This window comes from Triticum urartu, chromosome 7 (assembly GCF_003073215.2).
Source record: "Triticum urartu cultivar G1812 chromosome 7, Tu2.1, whole genome shotgun sequence".
Taxonomy (NCBI): Eukaryota; Viridiplantae; Streptophyta; class Magnoliopsida; order Poales; family Poaceae; genus Triticum; species Triticum urartu.
Genome location: NC_053028.1, coordinates 68,247,577 through 68,266,449, shown reverse-complemented (window position 1 = coordinate 68,266,449; position 18,873 = coordinate 68,247,577). Strand labels below are relative to the sequence as shown.

The window sequence follows — 18,873 nt, the reverse complement described above, 5'->3', positions numbered from 1 at the left end:
TAAATTAGTTACCGCATGCATGCACTAGTCCACCGCTCGATCAAAGCAGACAATTTTTACTAGTAAAATAATTTGGTCACATAGTAATAAAAAAATAAAAAATGTTGGCATCTAGTAATGGTAATGGTGTTATGAGCAAACTGCAAACTAGCGCTTGGTTCCTGCTCTCTTACTCGTAAAAGAGGTGGAAAGTATGGTAACAATAGTAAACTGATTACTGCTCGTACATTAGTTTTGTAGTTAACCAACATGAACTCTCTAGTATGTCAATTCCAAGAGAAATGTAGTAATGAGGTAGAGAAAGTTTGCTCATATGGTGCTTCAGTGCGTGTATGAGGAATTAAAAAATATGAAAACTAACTAGCTTAGTGCAAAAAAGGATGGTAATTCATTTACTACGACCATGTATGATTGAACTAACTATTATTATTACCTGCGAAAAAGAATTAAGTATTATTAGCTACTCAACTAACTTAGTGCAACCATAAAAAAAACAAAATTAGTGCAAAAAAAGATGGTAATTCATTTACCATATCTTTTTTACTGTTCATATGGTAATCAATTTAACTGTTCATATGGTAATCAATTTGTGCAAAAAATGATGGTAATTCATTTACTATGACCATGCATGATCAAACTAATTATTATTATTACATGTGAAAAATAATTATGTATTATTAGCTACTCAACTAACTCAGTGCAATCATGCAAAAAAAACTAAACTTAGTGCAAAAAAAGATGGTAATTCATTTACCATATCTTTTTTACTGTTCATATGGTAATCAATTTGACTGTTCATATGGTAATAAAAAAACTAACTTAGTGTAAAAAAAAGATGGTAAGTCATTTACCATATCTTGTACAAAGTGATTACCATATGAACAATCTTATTTTGCACTAAACTAATTTCATATGAACAGTCAAACTGATTACCATATACGAAAAAAAAGGGCACCCCAGGGATCGAACACGGGTTCCTACAATTGGGCCTTGTGCTTCAAACCATTGCACAACGTTAGAACAGCACAGATTAATTACATGAGGTTAAACACCGTTTTTTATTTCTGTTTTCTCCTCTTTTTGGTTTTTTATTTCTTCTCCGATTTTCTGCCTTTTTCGTTTTGTTTTTTGTTTTTTCTTTCTCCGGATTTTTTTATTTTTTCATTTTCTCGATTTTTCATTTTTTTTTCTTTTTTGTATTGTGTGTTTTTGTTTTCACTCTACATTTTCTTATATGTCAAAATCATTTTTTTCACCAGTGATCAATTTTTTTTGTATAAACGTTCAATATTGTCCGATCGCTTATTCAACACTTCTCAAATACTTATTCAATATTTTAATACTTATTCAACATTTTTCAATACTTGTTCTACATTTTTTAATAATTATTCAACATTTTTCAAACAGTTCAACATTTTAATAGTTATTCAACATTTTTGAAATACTTGTTCAACAATTTTTCATACTTATTCAACATTTTTAATATTTATTCGAAGTTTTCAAATACTCGTTTAAATTTTTTTAATAACCTTTTTCAAATACTTGTTCAACATTTTTTTAAATGTTTTTTTGAAGAGTGTTTTTCGTATATATATGTAGAAGATTTTAAAACATAAATAAAAGAACAACATAAAGTAAAAACAAGAACAGAAAACAGAAAAAAAAATTGGCTTTGCCAGTCGCGTGGCTGGGCCGGTCTGTCTGGACTCCCCCCGCCGCGAGGTGACCACATGTACTCACTGAAAGCGCGCGAGAGCTATTTCTCGCCGAGCTCAAAGAGGACCACTCGCTTAAGGCTCGACACTAACCGGCCGGCCCATTCACGGACATACACAGTAAAAGGAAAAATACGAAGTGGAAATAGAGCACGCCAAGGAATCAAAGCCGGGTCCACATCTTTCGAGCAACAACGATTGACCACTAGACTATCCATTAGTTCATGACATGCTACTAGGATGAGGCAACTTAAACCCAAATAGTTTTTGTTTTCACTATTTCATCTACATTTTTTGTTTGATTTTATTTTTGTTTTTTCTTATGTTTGTTTTAGTTTTCACTCTACATTTTCTTATATGTCAAAAACATTTTTTAATAAGTGATCAACATTATTTGTATAAACGTTCAACATTGTTCGGAAGCTTATTCAACATTTTCAAAATACACGTTCCACATTTTAATACTTATTCAACATTTCTTAAAATATATGTTTTATATTTTTCAAATACCCGTTCAACATTTTACAATACTTATTCAAAATTTTCAAATACTTACCCAACATTTTAAAATACTTGTTTAACATTTTTCTCAAACACTGTTCAATAATTTTTAATACTTATTTAACTTTTATCAAATACTTATTCAACATTTTTCAAATATTTGTTCAACCTTTTCAAAATATTGTTCAACAATTTCTAAAAAGTTGTTCAATATTTTCTAGTACTTATTCAACATTTTTCAAATACTCGTTCACATTTGTCAAATGTGTTTTTGAAGTTTATTTTTGTATATATATGTAAAACATTTATAAGTATAAACATTTTTTTGAGAAGATTTAAAGTATAAACATAAGTACAAAAATAAAGCAACAGACAAGAACAAAAAACAGAATTAAAAAAACAGAAAACAGAATTAACGAAAATGTTAACGCCCACACGTGTGGGCGTTTGGCAACTCGTCCACACGCCTCCATCACCGTCCAGTAACTTTTGCATGAATCTTGGTACGAATTAGCTGATTTTGTATGTCACGTAGGACAACTCGCGTGTGTGATGTATGAGAGAGGTCGCCCACATATCTGTTTTGCCACACGGAGGGGCCGGTGTGTGGTCGTTTAGCAGTTCGCCCACACATCAGTTTTCAGTCACGCACAAGGGCTGGTGTGGGCGTTTGCCATCTCGCCCACACACCCGCCTCCTCTCCCACACTCAAGTTGCCAGTTGCCATGCGTTTTGCAGTGTATATGGCAACTGCCCTAGTATGATTGCAAGCATATGGCAACTCTCTTTTTTTTACCCGAACATGTCAGTTGCCATATGTTAGTGTACATGGCAACTGTCCTAGTATGTTTTGCAGTGTACATGGCAACTGCCCTAGTATGATTGCAAGCAGATGGCAACTCTCTCTTTTTTTACCCGAACATGTCAGTTGCCATATGTTTTTGCATGGTACATGGCAAACTGCCCTAGCGTGCACGTAAGCAGTGTCAACTTTTTCTTTTTAAATGGCAATTGCTCTAGCGTGCTTGTGAGCATATGGCAACTCCCTCTTTTACCCAAATGTTTTTTGCCATGCCTTTTTTAGAGAAAATTCCTTATTTGACACTGTCTTAAAATCTGGTTCCTTATTTGACACTGGAAAAGTTTTTCTTCCCTATTTGAAACTAGTCCGAAATTTTATTCCCTATACGACACTTTCGTCTATTTTGAGCCTAAATGACACATGAAAAGACGATTTTACCCCTCATGCGGTATGTGTGTGCGCGCATGTGTGCTGTTGCGTGTGTGGGTGCACGCGCACATGTGTGCTGCTGCTGCATATGTCTGTGTGCATGTGTACCGCTGCGAGTGTACGTGCGTGTGTGTGTGCTGTTGCGTGCATACGTGCTGCTGCTGCGTGTGTGTGTGTGCACTGCGTGCGTGTGTGTTGATGCGTGTGTGCATGCGCGTGCGTGTGTGTTGCTGCGTGTGTGTGCGTGTGCGTGTGTGTTGGTGCATGTGTATGTGTTGCTGCGTGTGTGCTCCTGCCCTCGCATTGGTGCTGCATGTGTGCGTTGTTGCCCCCCACACACATACCACATGAGGGGCAAAAGAGTCTTTTCAGGTGTTATTTAGGCTCAAAATGAATGGAAATGTCATATAGGGAATGAAATTTAGAACTTATGTCAAATAGGGAAGAAATTTTTTTCCAGTATCAAATAAGGAAGCAGATTTTAAGATAGTGTTAAATAAGGAATTTTTTCTTTTTTGTAGCGCTACATGGCAATTGTCTAGTGTTAATAGGTGGCAACTCCTAAATTTTTGAAATCATGGCAACTGCAGTAGACCAGACCATACATGACAACAGTTGTAGTTGTCCAAAAATGGCAATCTGAAACTTTGATCCGAGATGGCAACTGCAGTTGAGCAAACATGGCAACTGTAGTTGTCCGACATGGCAACCGTAATTCAGCGACATGGCAACTGCACTTAAACGAACATGGATGAAGGTCCGGCCCATGGCAACTGCGGGGGCACGCGTGTCACGTGGGGCATGTGGGACCACGAGGTACGAGGCCTGACGTACCGCGCGTGTGGGCGTTATCTATTTCGCCCACACGCACGCGTGTAAGAGATACCGGAAGGAAAAAAAAGAAACATGTGGGCGCTAATTATTTTGCTCACACACAGACATGTGGACTGACCCTCTTAGGCACCACACAAAACGTGTGGGCAGATTTCTTAACACCCACATGTGTGACAGTTATCAGATTCAAAAAAAAAACAGGCTATCCCCTCCCGTGCTTCCGGGCTTGTCCATCTGGGGCCTGCCGATGCGAGGATTCCCTTGTGCTTGCTTAAAGCCATATATGGGGGTGGGCCAAAAAACGAGGGTAAATCCTATTCCGCGCACTCTACGCTGGTTATAGTGCAATTCGCAAACGGACACATACAAGGAGATGTTTTTCTGTTTTTTCGAAACGCAAAAAGAATCCGTTAGTGCTGCGAATCAAACCGAGATCTCCCTGGTTAATTGTACACTGCAGTAACCACCCCACCATATCGAACAGCTAGCTTTCATCATTTTGTGTCTTTTCTTCTTTCTTTCTTTCTTCTGATTTTGTTTTCTTTTCTTCTTTTTTCCTTCTCCTGGGTTAGATGAAAATTTTCAAATTCTTAAACTTTTCTTTAAAATCGATGAACTTTTTTCAAATCTGACAAACGTTTTTTCAAATTCAATGTTTTTTAAATGCGTTAAACTATTTTTCAAATTCGAAAAACTTTAAAATCAATGAATTTTCTTTCAATGCATTGAACTATTTTTCAAATTCAATGATTTTTTTAAATGCGATGAACTACTTATCAAATTCGATGAACTGGTTTTTTTAATTCAATGAATTTTTTTCAATTTTTTGGACATTTTTATATATTTATGAACTTTTTCAAATTTGAAACTGTTTTTCAGAATTGACTTATCATTTTCAAATTTGATGAACTTTGTCAAAATATCGATGAACTTTTTCTTTTATTTTTGGGAACTTATTTCTAAAGTCGATGAATTTTTTCACATTTGTGAAGTTTTTTCTTCAAAAGTGATGAACTGTTTTAAATTCCAATACATTTTGCAAAACTTTTTTTATGAACTTTTTACAAGAATTTTATGACTCTTTCTGAACTTTTATGTTAAAGTAACTAGTCAACAACCTAAGCAGTGTTCTATGCCCGTGATGAAACGTGAAAGGCGAACCAGCGATCCTAGGAATCGAGCGATCCTGGGGACGAGCGATCAAGGGGATCAAGAAGACGACGTTCTACTTATACAACCGAAAGGAACGGAAGTATAGTTAGGAATGCGTATTCCGGCTGTGCTATTCCACGTCCACCCGTACGCAGCTATGCTGCCGCTGCATGAGTTGAAATCGTGCTATCCACGAGCTCCCACGACGGCCTAATCTAACTAACCTGAAACTGAGCCAAGACGTGGGCATGCTCACACATGCACACGTTTAGTTCATCAGTTAAATAGGTGCTATCAAACTTTTAGAAAATTCAGTTTGTCAATTTTAAAAAAATCAGTTTGTCAGTATCGTCAAACTTTTAGCTATCAGTTAGTTTCTCGCGCTCGTCCACTTCGTCAGACCACTTGCGCATAATCACCCATCTCTTACATATGATCATCCTCTTCTTTGCACCGCTACCTCCGCTTCGTGTTGCCTATCCAGGCAATAGCGAGCGTCCTGAGGCTCGCGTACGACAGGCTCGTCTTGGCCCAGTTCCCTCCACCACCTCTGCGAGAGCGCTTCGCCCTTGTCACGCTGGACTGGGTATGTCTTGAACCTAATTTAGAGCAAATTTTTTTCTGTTTTCTGTTCTTGTTTTTTGCTTTCTTTTTGTACTTTTCTTTATACTTCAAAATGTTCTACACACACACACACACACACACACATATATATATATATATATATATATTTTAAAGCTGGGTGAGGGGGGGGGGCATAGGCCCCCTCATCTTAATATTGAACAATACTAGGACCACTCGCTTACAGCTCAACACTGGTTAGGCTGGCCCATTCACGCACATGCAAAGTAAAAGGAAAAATACGAACAGGAACTAGAGCACAACAAGGAATCGAACCCGGGTCCACATTTTTTGAGCAACATCGATTGACCACTAGACTAGACATTACTTCGTGACATAGTACAGGATGAGGCAACTTAAACACAAATAATTTTGGTTTTCACTGGTTCATCTGCATTTTTTGTTTGGTTTTCTTTTTATTTTTCCTTATATTTGTTTTCGTTTTCACTCTACATTTTCATATATGTCAAAAATATTTTTTTAATAAGTGATCGACATTTTTTGTATACACGCTCAACATTGTCCGAACACTTATTCAACATTTTCTAAATACATGTTCCACATTTTAATACTTATTTAACATTTTTAAAATACATGTTTTACATTTTTGAAATACCCGTTCAACAATTTCCGATACTTATTCAACATTTTCAAATACTTGTCCAACATTTGAAATACTTATTCAACATTTTGAAATACTTGTTCAACATTTTTTTCAAACAATTTTCAATAATTGTTACACCCTTCGTTCCTTGATATAAGGTGTATAGATTTTTGAGAAAAAAAATCTGAAATATAAGGTGTATTGCGTTGCACCACTCGTTTGGATAATTATTTTAGGGATTGGATTACATTTCCTCATATTAGGCAAGCTCCTCTATTTTCTCATGTCAATTAGTCAGGTGTAATCTCTCCCAGAACTTGTAATCTCGTCCAAAATCATCGTCGTCCAAAATTGAAAGAGATGATTTTGGACGACGATGTCAACAACCTAGTGTTGTTGCATCTCGTCGACAAATTGAAAGAGGCCCGAAGAGAAAGCGACGCGGATCCACGGTTGGTCGGCTATGCATTCCGGCAATCGAGCTCTTAGCGACAAGATGCTCATGAGGGACTACTTTTTCGAGGTACCGACATATCTGGATAACCTTTTTGTAGGCCATATCGAATGCGTAGGCCTCTTTTCGTTCGCTTCATTGAAGCTTGCGAGCAAAAAAACTCGTTTTTCATTCGCCGAAGGAATGCCGCAGGTTTGCTTGGGTTTAGTGATTATCAAAAAATATCGGCGACGAGAGTTACTACATATGGCGTTTCCGCTGACTATAGCAATGGATATCTTCACATTGGAGAAGATACCACCATCAAATGCGTGGAACTGTTTGCAAAGACAATGACCCGGGTTTTTGGCCCGGAGTATCTTTGAGCTCCAAATGAAGAGGACACAAAGAAGTTGATTGCGATGAACAAAGAAAGGGGATGGCCGGGCATGCTTAGGAGTATTTATTGCATACATTGGAGGTGGAAGAACTACCCGGTGGCTTGGGCAGGGTAATACACGGGCCACAAACATAAACCTACCATTGTTATTGAAGCTGTGGCTTCACGCGATTTATGGATTTAGCATTGCTTCTTTGGTTTTTCTGGGTCTCTCAATGATATCAATGTCTTGCAGCGATCTCATCTTTTTGCTCAGCAAGCTAGTGGAGAAGTTCTGGCTTGCAACTATACTGTCAATGGCCATGACTATACCATACTATCTTGCCGGTGGTATTTATCCTCCATGGTCAACATGTGAGAAGACCAATAGTGAACCCAAAATAACCAAGAAGCACAATTTTTTGCCAAAGCACAAAAAGCATGCCGAAAGGATATTGAGAGGACATTTGGTGTATTGCAAGCTCGGTTTGCCATTGTTCGAGGTCCAGCTTGCTTCTGGGATAAGAAATCCCTCAGAAACATCATGACTGTATGTGTAATTTTACACAACATGATTATCAAGGATGAGAGGGATTTGACTTCAAGTTTTATTATGATAACGTTGGTAGCCGTGTGAAGCCTGTTAGGGACACAGATGGGATCACTGCATTTCTTGACACCTACCAAAAGATTGAGAACAGTGCTTCACACTACCAGCTCTGCGATGATCTTGTTGGGCATTTTTTGACGTGAGTTTGTATTGAAGAAGAATAGAGAGAGGTTTACAACATCGAGCCGAGCCAAGGCAGAAAACCTTGCCGACACCCATCAGTCAAGAGCAAGAAAAAAACAAAAAAAAGAAAAATATTACAATCTACTCTATGGGAGATAGACTCCCATTTTAATATAATAAATTTCATATGTATTTGTTTGGCTTGAACATTAGTTGTTGTATTAATTATTCGAATTTGAACATTTGTTGTAAAGAAGACGATTGTCGTATTGTGAGTTGCCTTTCGAACTATTTGTATTCATATGTTTAATTTATATTATGATTCTATTAGGATTAAATTGTTGAAAATCAAGAATTTGCAAAGCTTCGAAAAATTTACGATACCGCAAGGCCTCCGGCGCGGAACACTTGTCCCATAAATGTTTTGCAGGTCGCGTTTACGGGATATATTCCGCCCAAGGTACCCCAGAGCTTTACAGAATCTGCTAGAGACTAAAGGCCGCGAAGGTGTTGGCAGATGGAGATGATCGGAAGCCAGAAGCTACTAAACACCACGTTTTCCCTGCATCTTCATTCTGCTGCTACAACACACACATCTGTCCCACTGCCATCTCAAGATGATAAGAAGCTAGTAAATCATGTCGCCGGTGATCTATTAATTACTGCAGGATGGGAGGGTGGCAGTATGGTCCCCTGAGCCACCCGTCGGCGACGAGCCTGTTCACCGCCTCCGTCGGGTGGACGCCGTCCCAGGACTCGTGCCTCCACGGGTCGCCGCACGCGGTCGCGCCCTTCATCCCGCACCGCGCGTCCAACTGGAAGTTGTACGGGGGGCCGCCCGCGCCGCAGCACGCCGCGACGGGCGCGGTGAAGCCGAAGCGCGCCGGGTCGCGGAGCATGTCCATGGCGTAGGCGTAGTAGTCCGCGTACATGATCCTCGCCGCCGGCCCGTGCCTGGCGCGGACGCGATTGAGCCTGTCCTGGAGCAGCGAGTTGTGGTACGTGGCGAGATCGTTGAGCGGCTTCAGGCAGCCGTGCTCGTCGTAGTCCGACTTGTCGCCGCTCGGGAGAATGGTGAGGTAGATCGCGACGCACCCGATGGGCAGCGTCCCCGGCACCACGATGTCCACCGCGCCCAGCTCGATCAGCCTCTCCACAGCGGCGGCGATGTTGTCGACCACGTTGGGGGTGTAGCTCTTGGCGCGGCTGACGTTGAACCCGAAGAAGAGCATCGCGTTGTAGTCGTTGCCGCCGATGGAGCCGAGGAGGAAGAGGGACTTGGCGAGGTAGGGCCTGCAGCTCTGCTGTGTCCCGCAGACTCGGGGGAGCAGGTCGCGGAACCACTGGAGCTGCACGTTGATGGCGCCGTTGTTCCAGATCGGGTAGCCGAGGCCGATGGACTTGAGGAAGTCGAAGTCCAGCGCCGTGGCGCCCACGATGGCCATGTTGGCGCCCTTCCGGAAGTCGGCGCCGGGGAGCTTGGACGGGGGAAGAAAAGGGAGGCCGAGCGACTTTGCGAGGAAGTCGACGACGAGGCGGCCGTCGGAGCAGCGGCAGGTGGGGTGGCCGAAGTAGGTCATGCCGTAGGGCGGGTTGGCGAAGGTGAGCAGGAGCTCCTCCGCCGCCGACTTGTTCACGCAGAGGTTGCCCGTGTCCGACAGCGAGTCGCCGAAGTTGAACATGGCGTTGTACCGCATTGTCCCGCCGTCGCCGTCCGCGGCCGAGAGCAGGAAGACGCAACTGGCGCCGAGGATTAGGAGGCCGGCGGCGGCAGTGACGCTAGTGGTTCGCCGAGCCATGGCCGTCCCCGTCAGTCGATCTTATTACATACACGCGCTAGATCTACCTCGCCAGGCCAGGCGTGGCAACTCTCTGTGCACGAAGGTGTATATATCGTCGACGACGGCGCGTCCACGTATGCGCGCGCTGCGACACTTTGCACGCGCGTGTCCTCTCGCTCCAGCTGGCTGCTCACCGCCGACGATATATCGAACAACCACCTCCGATGAGCTAGCGCGCCTCTCGTGGTTAATTGCTGGGCTTGGATCCATGCGTGCGTTCATGCAACCTACCTAGCGGCGTCTCCGGTCACGTACTGATCAACTGTGAGTTCGTCGTCGTCTCGTCGGTGCGATTCAATGGCGCGCCCATGCGACCCCTACGTGTCACGCCCGCGCGCGCGTTCGCCGCGTGTGGATGCTGACTCGTGGGCCACCGACGCGAAGTTTTTGTAGCCGAAAACTTAACACGGGCTTTTTTTTTTGAGTAACCTTAACACGGGCTGGCTGATTGCATGTAGATGTGCAATGAGACGGGGCCCACTGAGAAGCCCAGTGACGACGAGCCAGGAGGCTTTTTCTTGCTGGGCCGTAATTATGCTCCACTGATAAACCAAGATATTAATTCTTCTCAAAAAATGATATTAATTAAGGTCTATCTCACCTGCTCGATGGGCTTTGTATTTCCTACAACATTTCAGCCGGTTATTTGCCTATCAAAAAAGAACTGTGCTACTTTTACACGTCCTTAGAGATGAGGCCTCAACATGTTTCATCATGTTTAAAAAAAATATTAGCACTAAGATACTTTTCTATTTTATTAACTTTTCAAAGACGGTTCGATGTGTTTCACACAAAAGAACTTTCAAACATCTTTCAACCATGAGGGTAAATCAGAATGACTACAAGGTGGTATTTAGAAAATGTACATGAGTCTTGCCATGTTTTTTAGACGCTTGACTATTTTACATCCGCAAAAAAAACTACTTTACATGAGTTTCATCATGTTTAGGAAGATATCATTAATATTTCAAAAAGAAGATTCATTTCACTTCACATCTGTTTTGGGCATATTTCATGAACGATTGACAAGAGTATTACCAGACACATGTTTCATTGTGTTCCACAGACGTTATTACAATGTATTCCTGTTAACAGTCAGAGATGGGTTGTTTGTGTTCCGCACATGTTTCATTGCATTTCAAAAAATACTAGAGGGTGACATGCGCTTTGCCGCACCCCTCCTCGGTAGTGAGCTTAGTTTAGTTTTTTAGAATATTACGGTTAGAGGTGGGCACTTCTACATGGGAAATAGAAGGACGAAACTGAACTGAGTTGACCGACATTCCTAATTTATTAGGTTTATGGTGTTCGGTTCTATATTTTCATCTCTAGTTGTTTCTATTCGGGTGTATCGTCGATTTTCATACTACATAAACCGGACTGACCATTAGACCATATGTATCGGAATGGACCTCCATTTTCTCTAACTTCCCTACTTTGTTGGCATGCGTAGGCATGGTTCTAGACCCATGTACAATGCACGCCCCCACAAAACCCAATTCAGTGGTGCCTCTACCTTTCAAAATCATCTCCTAGCATTGGTTTTCCTCTACAAAAGAATTAATTTCAATCTCTGCACCGAGTCACCTTCCAACATTGAGGCTAGATCCATTTCCACGAGTCCAAGCTACAACGCTCTCTGAAGGCGCTCATGTTGGCTTGGATCTCCGGCGCCTGATTTATTTTTGTTCTAGATCCCCCGATGCTAGCATGGGTCTTACACCACGAATCCACCGCCCAATGAGGCCGACGGGGAAGACGGAGAAAGTGGCGACCAGACCGCTAGGCTCAAAACCAGCAAGTTGACACCACCCCCTCACAAATGCATGAACCAATAAACCAATTCACCCCTTCCATCGGCAATTAATGCAATATAAACTACACATGCGAGAGATTCTATTTAGTGTGCAACGCTTTGAAGGACGACCAATTGCACATGCTCCAGGATGCTCCATTCAGTTGGCTCGCCAGTCACCCTACCGGGCCTCGGCCCGTCCAAAAAAGTGAAGGAAAAAATAAAGAGGAAGGAAAACAAAAAAAATAAAGTGAATATAAAAAATGTTCCGATAAATAAAAAAGATCATGACATTTTAAAATAATATTGTTGAAAATAAAAAATGTTTACGAATTTTAGAAACATTTGTGGATTTGAAATAAATGTTCATGGAAATAAAACATGTTCATAAATTTAAGAAATATTCACGGATTTATAAAATGTTTGTGGATTTACAAAATATTCACAAATTTAGAAAATATTTGTGAATTTCAAAACAAATTCTGTGCGGCACTTTTCATAGTGCGGGAACATGCCGCACCTCGTTCTGGTAGTTGTACCAAATATGAAGCCTTCTCCGGTGTTGTGGGCTGGGTCGCAATTATGCGACTCTGGATCAGGAAAATCGAAATGAAAAAAATAGGTCCAGAGGTCAGCAGTACGGAGCAAGATCACCTACTATGTCATGTTGACGCCGCAGATGTAGTAGTTAGGATCGACGTTAGGTTCTATTTTCTTTTGCATGTCTTTGTGTGGATATAAGAATCGAATATGATATTTCCGGATGCAACAAATGAAATTTGAGATGTGCCCGGTCACTGCCCGCGGACGCGTCCGGGCGCGTCCGTGGGTGTTTGTGGGACCGGATTTGCCATATGTGTTTGTAGATGCTCTAAGACTAGCAGAGGGAGACTGTTAGGTTTTGCCCATACAATTAATCACATACTACATCATGAACGCACACGATCAAAACTTTTAGCCAAAGGCTTTATCTCTTTTTATTTCTCAAATTTCTGGTGTTCTTACAACAACACAGCTGTAATAGAGGTGCAGGGCATTTTCTGCGGAAAAAAAAGAGGTGCAGGACATGACTCAAACCACCGACATGGAAGTTAACTCACCGACATGGAACCCTCAAAAAAAAAACTCACTGACATGGAACTCGTGGCATCGAAGCTAACTCACAGCACGTATCACCTAATTAGAACGAGCATATATTTGGATGACTATGGAAAAAAATATTTTCCACGCAACGATTTCCAACACTCCGCCCACTTGGTCGGACGAGTCCTGCACGTGACAGGCGAGCTACGTGAGTGGGTGAGCGCGCCTTCAGTCCACTACGTCGTGACGCCAGAGGAGGAGGTGGCCCACCTTGAGCGCTGGAAGGCACGCTGGCTCGCCGAGGAGGAGGCCGACGGCCAGCGGCAAATGCACTTAGGAGCAGAAGGAGAGGAGGCATTGCGCCTTGAGGCGGAGGAGGAGCGCGCTCGGCGAGCCGCAATGCCGGCGCCCCAGTAGCCGCCGGAGGAGGCTGTTCTGGCAGCCTACCAAGCGGCGTTTGGATGGGTTGTCTCGGCTCCCGTCTTTATTGACCTCACCGGCGGCGATGGCGATGACAAGGGCCATTACAAACATGAAAGAGACTAGAATATCATTGCTTACATCAATGCTATTTGTTAAAGTCCATATATAATAATATTCTACTTTACAAATCCAATTTTTACTGCGATGTGGTGTAAGCAATAAAATGAGAAAAATTAGACAAGGCAGTCCAACCAGAACATCACAGTAAAATTTGGATTTTCCTTGTGTTTCACCATAGTATTTTGGACCATTACAGCTATGCTCTTGTACGAAGTAGACTTTGGCCAGCGTTATTTTCCCTCACATTTCACGAATTGGAAACACATTGGGTTCAATTTATGTTGAACCCCTCAGTTCATTGATGTAACATCACAAAAAATTCCAAGTTCATTGTTAAATAAAAATTAACAAATAAAGGAATATTTGTTATTTTCCTTCTTTTTGGTACATATTTATCGATAATGAAATATTGGTAGGTGGATCTAGCCAGTGGATAAGACACATGAAACAAAGTTGCAGAATGCTCCTTTGTGCAATCAATGGAATTAAATGTAATGAAACCAATAATGATATCAAACTCTTTCATGTTGAACAAATAATCATGGGTTTAGGTTTCCTTGTTTGGAATGAAGATCAAGAGATGCTCCAAGTAAAGATTATTAATACTATATACACCAATCAAGTCACACACAATTACTTACAAGTAACAATGAAAATGGATGAATCCACAATTCCTCACACATTACAATGAAAAAGCACACATGTACCTCACAAATCAAAGATAGGTAACCCTCTCAAATATCACTCTTCACCGAAGAGCTGTAGCCATCCTGGTCATCATAGTATTTGGACCACAACATGATCCCTCCATACTTCCCTGTGCTTTTGATCAATGGGAGAACATCTGACTTTAGATCATCAGCTGGGATGAACCCGCTTCCGGCAGCCTGAGGTGACGCCGGGAGGCCGAGGAAGATCTGCTTTGCTGGAACCGTCAACCACTGCTTCCATGCGTCAGCTAGGTTGGTAGTGCTACCTGAGGTATACTGACAGGGTGCGTTGTTGTAGAATTGCACCCACACATAGTCAAAGAGGCCGGTGTTGAGGGCGCCACCCACCCACGCATCAGGGAAAGGGCATTGTGGTGCGGCAGTCAGGTAGACTCTCCTGCCAGAGTTGCTGTATCCTTTGAGGAACCTCGCAAGATCGTCCCAATGAAGGGGTGTGCCGCCCTCAATATCGAAGTCGATGCCATCGAGGACTGCATCGCCGAGAGGCCGCGAAGATGACTTACCTCCCAAGAAGTTGTTCCACAGGTATGTCGCCACGTTCTTAGCGTCCTGGGTTGAGGAAAGGTAGTAGCTGCCTGCCCCGCCACCGATGGAGAGAATCACCTTGACGCCGCGGCTCTGGCATGACTTGATGTCGGAGCTTAGGTTCGCGCAGCCGCCGTTGGTCGGGTCACAGTGGCCTGCCAGGTTGAGGACCGGCGGCTAGCCGTTGCCAAAGGCGGCAAGGAAGGCGAGGTTTACAAATTTGTAGTTGCCGGTAGCACATGTCTCCGCCAGCGTGCCCTCGCCGCCATTCTGGCCCCAATAGATGGAAATGCCACCGGCTTCCGACCCGAGGAACTGCGCCGCCGCTACTACCAGTACCAGCAGTTGCAGCAGGGATGATGATCGGCTAGCCATTTGTGGAGCAATCCCTATTGCTTCTGTGTATGCCTTCTGCTTTTGCTTGTGTGTGTGATGATCTGAATTTGGGCTCGGATGGGTTGGGTTATATACGAGGGGGACTCGTAATGTGAAACCTATCTGACACTCCTCGTATTGTTTATGCTCATGCGTGGCTTGCTGGGCACATGGATGGATGAACAGATGTGAATAATGCCTTCTACTCTCAGCTTCGAATCAACGGCGACGGTGTTCGTGATTTTGAACCACAGCTTCGGCTTGTAAGAGTTTTCTTGTACTACTTGAACGGAATAACGTGCAAGGCACCAGTCCAGAATAAGAAAAGGTGATCGGCCGGATCGTTTGACTAAAATTACAGAACACAAAAGGCCAAATGGAGAGGTGATGGTGATGGATCGTACGAACGACGCCGGAGCACACGCAGGCTCGCAGGCGGAGCAGATCATACTCAGAGCTAGCGTAGGTGCTATACTGCTATGGCTCAATGACCTCTGGCGTGAGATAGGGGGAAGAGGGGTTCACACTGGTGTCCAGGTCAAAACACACTTTTTTCATTCTTTTTTTAGCAGATTTTTGAAAATTTTACATATTTTAAAAATGTTAACTACTTTCAAAATATCATTTATTTTAAATGTGTTCATGTATTTTAGAAATATTAAAATATTTTTAAAAGATAATTTTTTTGAAATCTACGAAAATAAAAAAGGGAAATTTTCAAAAAAGAGGGAAAAGAAACTAAATGAATTTTTATTATAGAAAATCAAGGTAAATTCCTTTGTCGCTTATGCGACAAGATGTCACCATGTCGCACAACCCACCCGCTGCTATGGGCCGACCCGTGGAGCCAGGTCTTTTTAAATCCATTTCGTCCATCCTCTAGCAGTTTTCATATTTCCTTTCGGTTTTTTCTTATTTAATATTTTAAAATATGTTTTCCTTTTTTTCCCTCCCTCTTTGGTATTTCAATGCAAAAGCATTCTCTTAAATGCACACACATGTTTACTAAACACAGAGCATTTTCTCAAACACATGAACATTTTTACATTTTTTTATTTTCATGCACATTTTCAACTAGTTGCGGGCTACCCCTCCCCCCCCCCCCCCGCCCTCCCCTAGAGTCACGTATGGGGCCTTGCGGGCCATGCACGGTCCGCATGGTGCAAGGTGCGCTTGCTCAGGAGGCTATAGTGGGTTTTCCCTTATTTTTTCCCCATTATTTTCACCTTTCTTCTTTCTTTTTTCATGTTTTCTTGGTTTTATCATCTACATGTTGCATCCATAGTACGAGTAGTACTTCCCATGGTGTACAAGTTGCATCCTTCAAGGAGAACACATTGCATCGCGCGCGAGTAAAGGTTTCATCAGAAATACCAGATGCAATGGAGGGAGCACATGTTGCACCATATCAGGAGTATAGGATATCCTAGGGAGTACAAGTTGTATTGTAGGTAGTACAACTTGCATTGCGCGTGGAGCACAAGTTGCATTGAGAGTACATGCTTTATTGCAGTGACAGGACAAGTTGCATTGTGCACGGAGTACATGTTATGCCGAGGAGTACAAATTGTACTGCATGGGGAGAGCATGTTGTATTGCGCAGGGAGTACAAGTTGCACTACGTGAGGACATGTATCCTTTCTTGGGAGTACACATATGTTATTCTCGGGATGACAAGTTTGTAATAATATATTTGAAAGCATAAGTTGTGCCCAGAGAAAAGTTTGTTAAAACCTGCCAACATTGGATCAAATTTCCACAAAGTTACCACCATAAGGAATGCAATCGTGATAACGGTTTACAGCTTGGGCGCTCGGTGTAATAGATTTTCATTCAGAAAAATGGATTAAAAAGCACATATGCCAACCCAATGGGAAAAAATTCCACCAAAACTCTTTGGTCGTGACAAATGACGCACATACACTGCACCACTTGTTGCCACTGAAGGAGTTTGGGAGTGCCATTTGCAAGTGGTGCCCCTCAACTAGTGATTTCATTTTAAAATTCATATTATTTTAATCTCGTAATCACATCTTATTTATATATAATAGGATCCTGTAGCCAAATTTTTGGAAGAAAGTTGGAAGATCAAAAAGAACATTGCTTTGGTACCCTAGCTTCAAAGTGGGCCAACCTAGCCGCTCCCCTCCCACGCGACCGGTCGCCAATGCATTCTGATGTGTGACTTACAAGGGACTCAACAACCACACATGTCCTTGTAGGAAAGAAAAACCATTGAAATTTTTTAATTGGGCAACCCAGTTAGACACCTCATGTGTGATTTGAGGGATCTATGACGCAGGGAGCCTAGTAACGGAAATGCCGCTTAACATAGGATGCCTCTGTGGAAAATAAAAGCAAACATCAGGATTGGTGAGAGTCCCTATTTGATGCACTTTGCGCCAAAATTTTGGGGTGACGCCGCGACTGGGTCAGGACCATAGTGACCAGGCTTAAGCTACAATAGTGACCCAAGTTTTTCCGCTTTTGGTCTTCTACTATTCGCACATTTTTTAAAAAAATTGACATTATTAGTTTTTGAATATTCACACATGTGTGGACATTTTCAATTTTCAATTTTTTTATAAAAATATGAACATTTTTAAAAGGAAAAAGTCAAATAAAAAAATAACAAATAAAATAAAAATAGGAAAACCCTGATAAATACTTATAGATAAAACAACAAGATTGAACCTTTGTTTAGCAGAAGATAGAACTTTACTAGAAAAAGGTTCCATCTCGTTGTTTTATCTATAAGTCTTTATCAGGGTTTTCCTATTTTTATTTTACTTGTTCTTTTTGTTTAGTTATATTTAACTTTTCCGGTTAATTTTTTCATACTTTTATAACAATTTTTTTGAAAATTCTAAATGTTCACAAAATTTTACACATTTTTATATTGGAGCAAATTTGTACACATTTACGTATTAAAAAAGGCTAGCCGCCAGGGCTATGTCTCGCCCATATCGATTGCTATGTATCGCTGTAGTTTGCTTGCTCTGCTTCGGTTATCATTATTTTTCATCTTTGTTTTCTTTTGTGTTTTATATTCTTTGTTTTCTCATTTATTTACTTTTTTTCTTTTGTTATACTTCGTTTTTCACTTTCGTTTTCTCATTTATTTTTTTAAAACATGCCTACTTTTTCTCAATACACAATGTATATTTTTAGCACACACGTGAAACGTTTTTCTAACGTACTTGGACATTTGTTTTCCAAAAACATGAGTTATATATTTTAAATACATGTTGTGAATACTTTTTTAAATACACCTTATATTTTCCAAATACACATTGCATATTTTTTAATGGCAATAAGCATTTTATAAAAGTACAAGAACATTTTTTTAAATTGCATATTTGTTTTAGAAAAATCACAAATATTTTCTGGAAACACCTAAATATTTATTTAAAATGACATGTGCCTTTTTGTAATGGAAATAATAAAATGAGGCAACTGCAACTTTAGTACATTGTATAAACTTTTTTTGAATATGTCACGAACAATTTTGAAATGGAAATAATTATTGTTTTTGTCTACTTGATCATTTGCTTGCATTGCACAAACATTTTTAAATGTCATGAACATTTTTTTAAATCGCTGATTTTTTCTGCAATATGTCACATAATATTTTTAGTAGTAGGAAACATTGTTTACATTATGTACACATTTTTATATTGTATATACTTTTCTAGAAAATGTCACAAACACATCTCTAAAACATATGAACATTTTTAAAATATAACATGTATTTATTTGAATTAAGGAAACAACTTC

At 41.2% G+C, this 18,873-nt stretch overlaps 1 protein-coding gene and 1 pseudogene across 1 annotated transcript; both read right to left on the bottom strand.

The window, feature by feature from the left end:
* Positions 1-8,541: 8,541 nt before the first annotated feature.
* LOC125523219 (GDSL esterase/lipase At5g45910-like) lies at positions 8,542-10,058 on the bottom strand. The gene has a single exon (XM_048688270.1). The coding sequence runs from the start codon at positions 10,000-10,002 to the stop codon at positions 8,863-8,865; it is 1,140 nt and encodes a 379-aa protein (XP_048544227.1). The 5' UTR covers positions 10,003-10,058; the 3' UTR covers positions 8,542-8,862.
* A 3,995-nt stretch (positions 10,059-14,053) lies between these two features.
* On the bottom strand, positions 14,054-15,135 carry LOC125524208 (annotated as a pseudogene).
* Between the last annotated feature and the right edge of the window lie 3,738 nt (positions 15,136-18,873).

Coding starts and splice junctions, on each gene's coding strand:
- LOC125523219 (XM_048688270.1), bottom strand. CDS start 10,002: ATGGCTCGGCGAACCACTAGCGTCACTGCCGCCGCCGGCCTCCTAATC.